This window comes from Rattus norvegicus, chromosome 5 (genome assembly GCF_036323735.1).
Source record: "Rattus norvegicus strain BN/NHsdMcwi chromosome 5, GRCr8, whole genome shotgun sequence".
Classification (NCBI taxonomy): Eukaryota; Metazoa; Chordata; class Mammalia; order Rodentia; family Muridae; genus Rattus; species Rattus norvegicus.
The window spans coordinates 110061702-110073250 of NC_086023.1; the positions used below are offsets into that span (position 1 = coordinate 110061702).

The 11549-nt window shown below is 38.6% G+C and overlaps 1 protein-coding gene across 1 annotated transcript; it reads left to right on the plus strand.

The window, feature by feature from the left end:
* Positions 1 to 340: 340 nt before the first annotated feature.
* On the plus strand, positions 341 to 2185 carry Zfp352 (zinc finger protein 352). The gene is given in 1 exon segment (NM_001109357.1): positions 341 to 2185. A coding segment is annotated over 1 exon segment (1680 nt). The 5' UTR covers positions 341 to 381; the 3' UTR covers positions 2062 to 2185.
* Positions 2186 to 11549: the final 9364 nt, after the last annotated feature.

Here is an 11549-nt window from a genome sequence, read left to right on the forward strand (position 1 = left end):
TCTGAATGCTAAGAGCCTGGGATGAGATGTTTAAGCACGTCATCTAGGTATGGGGTTCTACCCCTTGAAAGGTATGGCCTACCATGCCATAGACTCAGAAGACCTATCAGGCTGAGCTTTAAAAAGGGAGACCCCAGAGATAAGGAGCTATATTTTGCTTGCCCATTCCACCCTCATCAGAGCCCCTGAAGTTTTGAATCCCTGGCCCCCCAGCACACATTCTCTGCCTGTTCCTGTCTACTACTTAATTTCTGTCTGTCTCCTGAGTGTATTCTCAAGAACTTTAAGCTCTTACAACTGAATACCTAGTTCAGTCACATGTTCTCCTTTCTCCCAACAGTGAGGAACTTGAAGAGTCCTCAGGCCTTCTGTGACGCCTATATGGACATGGCAGAAACCCCAGGTGCTTCCCAGACAGTACCATGTAACACTCAGCCTTCCCCTGTGGAATCCAGCCAGCTTGTTTCAGGTCAGAGCTCAGAGATGCCTACCTGGAAACAAACAGTGATGGCATCTTCATACTTTAACCCATATGAGACAGCCTGTACTCAGAACTCAACAGCACACCGAGGAAAAGCCACTGATTCCTATTTTGGAGAGCCAAGTGAGACTGCTTCTTTTATCCAGCAAGTTGTGTCTGCTGAGCAGAATAAATCTCCTGAAGGCTCTCTCTTTATGAAGCTCAACAGTACTGCCACATCATGCCTCCCTCAGCCACTGGACACCAGAAAGACTCTCTACAATGAAGGCTACTGGAGGAGGACACTGAACTCTGACAAGACTCTCTTGATTCAAAATACAGACTTGTGTGAGAGTCAGAGGATTACCTTTGGTAATCATCCAGTTGCTCTCTCTGGGAGTCATGCAGGCCAGGTCCCAAATGTGGATCACCTCGATTCTGTGTGGGACCAGACCTTCGGTGGTGACCTTGAGATGCCTTTCAGTGATGACTCTTACTACAGTCAAATGACAACTAAGTATGGAGGGCATTTGACTCTCTATGAGAGTCAGATGATAGCACCCAGTTGTAACCAGGTCCTTGATACTGATCAATTCGTAACCTCCTTTTATGAACAGAATCCTTTTGGGGATCAGCAGAGAAGCCCAGTAACTGAGAACAAATTCTATGGAGATCAGATGATAGTTCCCAATGCATATCAGGCTTTCTATGAGCCTCAGGTGAGAGATAACTCTGACCAGATAAATTTCGACTCTCGGATGGCATCCTTCAGTGGTCAAAATATCTGCAGTGGTCAGGAGAGCATCTTCCAGGATGAGCACTCCCTCTCTGGCTTTCAGACATCAGGCTACAGATGTGACCAGGATTGGATTATGAATCACCAGGTGATAAGTCCCATTGGTGGCCAGACTCTTTATGACTCTCAGAAACCAACCTCCACTTTTAATACAACTCCTCATGGGTCTAAGAGAACAACATCCAGTGCAGAAGACAACCTGGCTTGGCATCCAGAGACAAGTTCCAGTTCTGAAGAAACACTGTACATGGGGCAGATGAGGGCCTCCGTTGATCAGAACGTTTACGCAAGTCAGAATGGAACAGCAAATACTGAAGAAAGCCTAGAACCTGAAGTGACTTCACTTAGTAACCAAGCCCCAGATGTCGGAGAATCTTCAGATTCTTCAAGTTCCCCTTTGATCCGAATACAATCTCAGGGAATCTCTTCAGCTTCTGGTTTGGACCAGGGACAACATCCACAAATAAGGTTAGACCTCAAGACCCAGAGCCCTGTGTCCCCGGAGAAGCCTCCTACCTTGAAGCGATACTCCTGTACCTACCAGGGTTGTGAGAAATCTTACACAAAGTCTCACCACCTCAAGGACCACATGAGGAAACACACTGGAGAGAAGCCTTTTGTGTGTGATCAGATTGGATGCAATTGGAAATTCTTCCGTTCAATAGATCTCAACAGGCACAAAAAAAAGCATAGTGGGGAGAGGCCCTATGCCTGTCCCAAGTGCAACAAAAACTATTCCAGACCTTATTACCTTAAGCAGCATCAGGTGAGCCACATTCAAGCATTGCCTACCACTGCAAACTGATTGTTCACAAACAATATCTTCCCTAAAGTAGCTTAATTGTTTCCTACCTTCAACTCTATCAACAAGAAGGAGATTTTAATTTTGTGTTTAGATGGCAAAACAAACAAACATTTAGAATAAGAAAGTATACCGTGTGATACTTATCTTTTATTTTGCATGGGGAAATTTTAACTTACCCTTTTTTTGAGAGTATAATTATATTTCTATAACAAAATTTGGCTTATTGTAGTTTGGACTAAAGTGGTACAAAAATATAAATATTAAGACATTCCTGAAAGTATCATTGTACACTGAATCAGGATTAATATTTCTCCCATCATTATCTTTATCCTAGAACTTTGTTAACATTTTTAGTTATGTATTCCAGTTAAGGTTATATGACCATTACATAAATTAGGATTATAATTGACATGATTTATACTGTTATATTTGTTTGAGAATATGTTTGTAAAGACACTTATTCATTTATTTTTCTTTGGATTTATAATTTCTTAAAAGATCTACCCTTCCTCCATCTTAAGAAAGTATAAACTGAGATTTCTGAAATCACTTACTAATTTCTAGTTGACTGGATTCATCATTATGTTCCAGTGACTTTTGGCTTTGTTAATGAAAAGGAAACCCAAAACTGTGAATTCCTTTCATGATGGAGAGCAGAGCAAACTTTGATTTTAGTCATAAAATGGGGAAAAATGAAAAAAAAAAAAAACCAGTTCCTGTGCTTTGTCAAGAGTGAGGAAAAGCAACACAAAGTGAGAGAAGGGAGGCCAGTATGACTGTAGCTTGATTCTCTTTCCTCATCTCTTGCCCTATTCAGTGGGGAGAGGGAGCCCAGTGTGACCATAACTTATTATTCTTCATCTATTGTTCTATTCTGCCACTTATTTTTCATTGTTGATTAGTGAATAAAAGAAAACCATTTTTGAATTATTGGAAAGAATCAACTATCAGGAATATCAAAGAAGGAAGTTAGTTATACAGAAAGGAGAATCTCATTTTAATTCCTGTAACCTGCAATTAAAAAAAACAAAAAAACAAAAAAAAAAAACAAAAAATGAATGAATTAGAAGCAGGATTGGGACCTCCAATGGGGCTGTTGAGATTTCTGAAATCATAACATTGCCATGGAGAGTTTTTAAGTATTTATAGCTACCTAATCTAGCTATTTTTATTGCTTTATACAATAACATCATTGTCAATGTGTTACCATGATTGCAAATGTTAAAGATTATTTTAAGAATTGACAATTTTCGTTGCAATGTACTATAAATAGAACAACAGCTAGTTCAAAACAATTATATAACAGATGTATATATCCTCAATGTCACAGGAAAAAATATCAGTTAAAAATATCAAAAAACTTTAAACTACCAATTTAATATAAATATAAAAATTTAAGCAGATAGATGAATTTTCATACTTGAAATGGTAACATGTAAAATTGCACGAATATGCTCCTCTATATGTGTAAGATCACTTTTTATAATTTTCAAGAAAAATTGTATGAGAGATAATTAAAACTGTAAACATGTATGTTTCTGTGAAATCTATGACTGTTAATTATGGTATTTAATTTTAGTTTGTAAAACAGTAAGGACATGTAGATGTTAGATTGTCAGCAATGCTTGCATTTATGGGAGGAATTCTTTCTTTATATTAGAGTAGAAATATTATTTATAAGATCTCAAATTCAGAACAAACAAAACAAGCAAAATTGTCTTAACAATAACCAAAACATCAAATGGCATGGAGAAGAGAAAACTTCCAATAAAATTACTTTTCTCATATCCAATGGACTAAGAGAAGGATGCCACTAAAGACATCCTAACAAAATAGATAACCTTTGTATGACACATATTTTTCTATCTAAATACAAATATGAATAAACACAATGCCCACTTCTGACACACTGTAAATGCAGAATTATTACTCTGATTTTCCCTACATGGCTTATATACTCAGAGAATTTCAGAAGCTTCCTTTATTCCTGCACTTTAGAAATAACTATGTCAACAGAAAATTGAGCCTCTGTTGAATCTAATTATAAGACATGTAGTAGTTACAAGTGGGACTTACTAATTTCTAGTTGACTGGATTCATCATTATGTTCCAGTGACTTTTGGCTTTGTTAATGAAAAGGAAACCCAAAACTGTGAATTCCTTTCATGATGGAGAGCAGAGCAAACTTTGATTTTAGTCATAAAATGGGGAAAAAAAATAGGTATTTATTGTATGAGTATTGCATTTGGTTTACAAATTCAGAAACTTGAACTAAGACATCGATTAATTTCCTACTTTTTCTAAAATGTTTATAATTTTACATTTAAGTTGATAATAAAATTTTAAAGTACACAATTTAAATTCAGGCTTGCTGTCCTTTTGTCACAATATCGCTGCTTTCCTTCTAAAATCTGTTGGGAAGTTTGAGCGGGACCTTTGCTGGGTTCCACTAATATCTCCAAAGTGCTAGGTCAGTGGCCAGGCGTGGTGACTGTGGTTTTATAAAAAGATTAGAAGAAATATGGCGTGGGGGGAGGGGGTGCCTCTGCAGGCCCATGCTGTGCCATCCTTACCCCCTGAGTACCAGCCACATATAGTAGTACAGAATAGAGTTTATTCAGAGCATGGAGAAGGAGGGTTGAGAAAAAGGCAGGGGGGAGGGGCAGGGAGGGAGGGAGGGAGACATGGGGGTGGGGGGGAGGAGAAGGGAAGGAGCAGGAGCAAGAGTAGAGAAACGCATAAGAGCAAGGAAGTGAGGAGGCAAGCAGCCCATTTTATATTTAATCAGGCACACCTGGCTGTTGCCAGGCACCTGGGGGGCGGAGCCTAGACAAAATGCCACCTGTGACACAGTTATAATTCCACCACTGTACTCAGGAAGCAGACTTAGAACTCTGTGAGTTCTCGGCCAGACTGAGCTCCAGGACAGTCAGGGAGACATAGTGGGACTCTATCTCAAAAAACATCAAAAAACAAAACAAACAACAACAGCAACAAATTTAGATTAGTGATTAGTCCAGTCACTATGGTGGATGTCAAGAAGTGGTTGCTGAGAAGAGCCCGATACGGATGCCTTCTGAGTGGCTCTGCCAGAGCTTTACTGAGACAAATAGGGATGGTTGCAGCTAACCATCAGACTGAGCATGGGAACCCCAATTGAGGAGTTAGAGAAAGAACTGAAGAAGCTGAAGGGGTTCGCAACCCCATAGAAAGAACAATACTATCAACCAACCAGACCCTCAGAGTTCCCACGGACTAAACCACCAACCAAAGAGTACACTTGGAGGGACCCATGGCTCCAGCCACATATGTAGCAGAGGATGGCATTGTCTGGCATCCATAGGAGGAGAAACCCTTGGTCCTGTGAAGACTTGATTCCCCAGTGTAAGGGGATGCCAAAGTGTTGAGGTGGGCGTGGGCGGGTGGGAGTCAGAGCATCCTCATAGAAGCAGGGGGAGCAGCATGGGAGAGGGGGGATCCTGGACAAGGGATAACATTTGAAATGTAAATATATTAAAATATCCAATTAAAAAAAAACAAAAAGCAAGGAGAAAAAAAAGAGAGACTAATGAGCCAGAACCTGGGAGCAAACTACTAAGCAATATACCTTCATTGTTTTTGCTTCAAGCTCCTGCTTTGAACTCCTTCCTTTGGTGCCTCTTGACGGTGGGCTATATCCTGTAAAATAAATCCTTTCCTCCCCCTGTTATTTTGGTCATGGTGTCTAATACAGCCAAAGATAGCAAACTAGAACACCAGCTTAACTTGAAATTCCTCAACTTAGATATAAAATATTCCCAATAAAGTAGATAAGAAATCCCTGGTCTATCACTATGGTTGACTACAATACAGTCTTACCAGCATCCTACTGATGCATTCAATAAAATAATTACATATTCAGATTAGCAGCAAAATTATGCATGTACATGCATGTGTATGTGTTTGTAATAAGATGCTAAATAGTACTTTTACGAAGGTTAAGATCAGGCAAATTTAATTTATGGTCATATAAATAATACAGTAATGATTGACTTTGGAACAGAGTCAGTGGAACATGAGAAAATACCTATGACTAACAGAAGGGCTTCATGTCTTAGTTCAATTGGTAAATAATAAGTTTATAAATCTGTCAAAGTTCCAACGACTGTATACCAAAGTTGGTATGTATAGTTTAATGTAAATTGGGTATTAAATAAAATGATTGAAAATATTATTTTCTAAACTTTGTGAAACGCTTTGGTGTTTTAAAATTGTGTGATTTATTGGTCCTTCTAATAAATATTTGTTGTGTGCCTCGTTTTGTATTTGTAATTTTACAGTCTTTCTATAAAAGATGGTTTCCATAGTTACACAATCTGCAAGCCCTTGAATATAAAGTAACTCTGCTTTACAAATAGAATTATTACAAATACTCTCTTGCCAAGTGTTCTTAATTCAACCCAAGTCACCACTGTAGACAAATTCTGCTTCATTGCTACCCTTTACCATCTACTACTCTCATTCATATCTCATGAAGTTGGCTTTGTAAAGTTTTAATAATTTAGAAAAATATTTTTGTTATTTTTCTCATATTTCCTTGGACATATGTCAGGTTGAAAATGTGATCTTTGTAATATATAGTAGCTACTTTCTTTTGCTCCTCTATGGTATGCATCTGTCACAGGAACAAATTATCATGTTGTTCCTTTCTAGAACTATCAGTCACCATCTTTGACATCATCATAGCTCAGAGCAATGTCTCTGGCTCCCCAAAGAGTTGTACAGCACATGCTAGAATATGATGCAATAGCAAAAGCTTGTTTTCAACGTCCAGCTCTCTTTTGTACTAAGTGCTTAGACCTATCTTCTATATTTGTGGCTCCTAACATGACTTACATTCACTATTCATAAGCTGCTTTATAAATTTATAGGTGAAACACAAGGTAAAGGGAAAGTATTAATTTACCAGGCAAATAAATTTGTAAGGGGCTTTTGCAATAGGTCGAATCATTACTATAAAAATTGAAAATAAGAAAAACTTAATTTAATAATATAAAAGTTAGATGCTATGGCTAGAATGCAGACTATTAAGAGAGATGAGACATTATGGCTTTGATCTGTGAAGGTTAGTGGTTTCCTCTGAGACTGAAACATTCCATCCTTCAGCAAACTCCTCAAGTAGGAAGGTAAACAACTAAAAATAGCTTCAAGGAGTCCCTGCAACTAACCAAATTTACTATGCCCGTCTCACTTGGATAAACAAGCCAAGAGGTAAAAAAAAGATTCTGTGACCAGCCAGCTTCCTGAAAGAAGCAGAAACCATCCAATATGCCTACCACACTTTTGCAGCGCAAAACTAGATGTCTAGGAGAGATTTATATTAGCTTAGTCACTTGGAAAGGGTATTATACAACCCATTGTGCTGTCAATATGCCCCAAGTTTCCAGCTTTTGTGAGCTGTCACCCACGCTTGGGTGGACTTTGGTGATGTAGCTGTTTTTGAGTCATTCTTTTTTTCCATCATTATTAAATTGGGTATTTCTTACTTACATTTCAAATGTTATTCCCTTTCCCGGTTTCCATGTCAACACCTTCCTAACCTCTCCCCTCCCATTCTATGTGGGTGGTCCCCTCCCAATCCTCCCCCTCCCTTTGCTGCCCCCCCCCAAGAATCCCGTTCACTGGGGGTTCAGTCTTGGCAGGACCAAGGGCTTCCCCTTCCACTGGTGCTCTTACTAGGCTATTCACTGCTACCTATGAGGTTGGAGCCCAGGGTCAGTCCATGTATAGTCTTTGGGTAGTGCCTTAGTCCCTGGAAGCTCTGGTTGCTTGGCATTGTTGTACATATGGGGTCTCGAGCCCCTTCAAGCTCTTTCAGTCTTTTCTCTGATTCCTTCAGCGGGGGTCCTGTTCTCGGTTCAGTGGTTTGCTGCTTGCATTTGTCTATGTATTTGCTGTATTCTGGCTGTGTCTCTCAGGAGAGATCTACATCCGGTTCCTGTCAGCCTCACTTCTTTGCTTCATCCATCCTATCTAGTTTGGTGGCTGTATACATATGGGCCACCAAACTAGATAAGATTTTGCCCCTGCAACAACTCATCTATATTCCTGAAAAATAACTTCAATAAAATTTACTGATTCACCAAGTTGGACTTCGGTATTATACATATTTGGTCTGTCATGAGCCCTATCTGAGATTAGGAGAAATGAGTATTGTGTCTCCCCAGGAATTAAGATAGCTCAGGCAGTCTCTTGTCTTGCAATAATGAAAAACTAAGTTCAAACATGGAACTCATGTAAAACTAACCTGGTGTGTTGGTTCCCACCCTTATAATTCTCTCCCCCTATCACTACCTCCACTTCTCAGAGAAAGAGCATCCCCCTTGGGTATCACCCCACCCTGGGGCATCTATTCCCAGCAGGTCCAGGTTTATCATCTCCCACTGAGGCCCAACCAGGCAGTCCAGGTAGGAGAAAGGAGATGCAATGGCAAGGAACAGAGCCAGATGAGGTAGCCCTCGCTCCATGTCCATGAGGCTTCCTGGACTCCACCTGATGTTTGACTGGCAGTCTGCTTCCATCCTCTGCTGAGTTAAGTCTCTCAGGAGACAATAAGGCTAGGTTCCTGTCTGCAAGCATAGCAGAGTATCATTAATAGGGTCTAGTGTTGGCACTCTCACATGGGATGCATTGCAGGTTGGACCAGTCATTGGATGGCTGTTCCCTCACTCTCTCTTCCAGCTTTATCCCTCCCTGCACAATTTGTAGGCAAAACAGATTTGAAGTTCTAGCTAGGGCATTAAGACAACAAAAAGAGATCAAAGGGATACAAATCGGGAAGGAAGAAGTCAAAGTATTGCTGTTCGCAGATGACGTTATAGTATATATAACCGACCCCCAAGTTCTCCAAGAGACCTTATACAACTAATAAACACATTCAGCAAGGTGGCTGGATCGAAAATTAATTTTTAAAAAAAAGTAGCCTGCCTTTATACAGGCAGAGACAGAAATTATGGAAATAACACCCTTTATAATAACCACAAATAATATAAAATAACTTGGTGTGACTAACCCAGCAAGTGAAAGACCTGTATAACAAGAACTTTAGATCTATGAAGAAAGAGATTAAGGAAGATATCAGAAGATGGAATGATCTACCGTGCTCCTGGGTCAGTAGGATTAACATTGTGAAAATAATCATCTTACCAAAAGCAGTTTACAGATTCAATGTAATTTCCATCAAAATTCTAACACAATTCTTTCCAGGTTTATTTCTTGGAACCTGACTTAGGAGACTAATGGCTACCTTTAACTTCAATTTCAGGAGATCTGACATCTTCTGGTCTTTACAGTGCACAAACATATACTTAGACACAAGCAAACATAATAAACATATGCAAGGAAAAGTCTCTAAAAAATAATGTGTCACCAAGAAATATTAATGACTGGCTGATTTATACCAAAAACAATAAAAGCAAATTATTTTGTACTGATACAAGATGGTTCACCAAGAACCAGAATTCTTGCTTCTAAGTTCTGTTTGGCTCTCTAATGTTAAGTAGTTTGAACAGATCATGCACACACACACACACACACACACACACACACACACACACACACATACACACACACACACACACACACACACTTCAGTGTTATTGTATAGTGTGATTCTAAACAAGTGTTATTCCACTTGTAGTCAATTATTTCCCTTTAAACACATGGATTTCCCTTTAATAGCAGGTCTGCTGCACCTACTATTTTAAAAGTTCCTTTTGTGCATTCTGTGCTATTTTTCTTGAATTAGATTCACTACAAAATTTAAGATTTTTCTATAAATAAGCGAATTCCTAGTTCAAACTGAAAAGAAAGAAAAATATACACAGAAGAAAAATACTTAAAATCTTTACATTTTCATTTCAGTTATTTTTTGGAGGAAAATGATTAATTTTAAACAGAGAGTGCAGTTGTAAATAAAACACAAATAGTATCTAGGCAGAGCAGTGATGCAGGAGATTGCCTTTCAGCTCAAAGCTTCATCAGTGTTAAAGTGCTGATTCTAGTAGGGATGCAGAGCTGGCTTGCCATATTAAATATGAAGACTACATAGTCCTGCCCTTGTAAAAATAGGTCAGGCTTCAAAAGAGACATTTTTATGCTCAAACTTACAAAACAATTCTCCTGGGTGTTGTTTTGCTTACTTAGTTTTAGCTGCATTTACTACATGTGAAATTTGAAAGATTTAGGGGACTAGCTGGAGGCAGAAGTCATCATGGCTAATGCAGCTGTATTCTAGCTGTTTCTAAATCAGGAATAAGGTGAAAGAAAAACGGAAAAAAAACATAGAGCAGCTGATATGAGTGTAGTGGGACTTTAACTGTACCAGAGTTATTTTATACTGGGTTGTGTTTTGCTTGTTCCTTGCCTTTGAAGTATCATAGGCAAATAGAACCTGTTCCAACTTATTTCTTGACTGGACAGAAAAGATAACCAGATGCCCACAATCTTATGTCCTTACAGTACCTTCTCTTCCTCCATTTCCCAATACAACATCACATGGCATTCTCTGCAGCCAATTGACAGAGGAAGAAAAACACTATTATTTTCTTTATATTAATCATCTATAGGCCTAATTTATAGATAGCTGAATATGACACACAGAAAAAGACAGACCAGCTGTCCCATTCTTGACTGTTCACTAAGAATAATGGTAAAGGAAAACTTCCCAGTAGTGGAAGGATTAGATGAGGCATCTTGTTGTGTCCATTTCTTGAGGGAGGAAATGGCCAACTAGATGATTAAAAACTGATTCATAGGCTATAGCTATTTTGGATTTGAGTGAATGGTCTGTTACTCATAAGGAACATGATGATAAAATTGATCACGAAAATTAAGAAAAGAGATGTATGGAAAGATTTTTCAACCTGAAAAAAGTAGAGATATTTGTGCTCTCAGTCCATGCTCAACAAATGATTAATTTAGCAGACAATTACCTTGGTAGCCAATTGTATTCAATCACCCACTCTGTGGATGCCAGTCAACTTCATTGCCTAGATATCCTTGTTGTGAGAAAAATGGCTCTGATTGTAGTGTTGACGTTATGAAGAAGTTTAGTATCACGGACTTCTGCTCACCCAAGCAGATGAGGATGTTGTCACTTACAAGTCTTCAGATTGGCTATCAGAAATGGATAATATTTATTGTCCCCATATCACACCCTAATAATAGTCAACTCAATTTTGAGAAGTCCACATCCACAAGTAGGTATACTGTCTTCTAAGTGATCCTCTCCTTTATTGATAACCCTGTTTCATTAAGTCTTTGTTTGGATCTATTTTATTTAACTCCAACTTTGCTTTTAAAGAGAGAAAATGAAGTCCACCTTGAAATACCACTATTCCTGGGATTATCAATAGGGTATCTAGTGACAGTTAAGTTACAGGTTTTATCAAGAAAAAGGTATCATTTTGTTCTTCATACAGTAGGTATTTACTCTGTAATCTAGTATA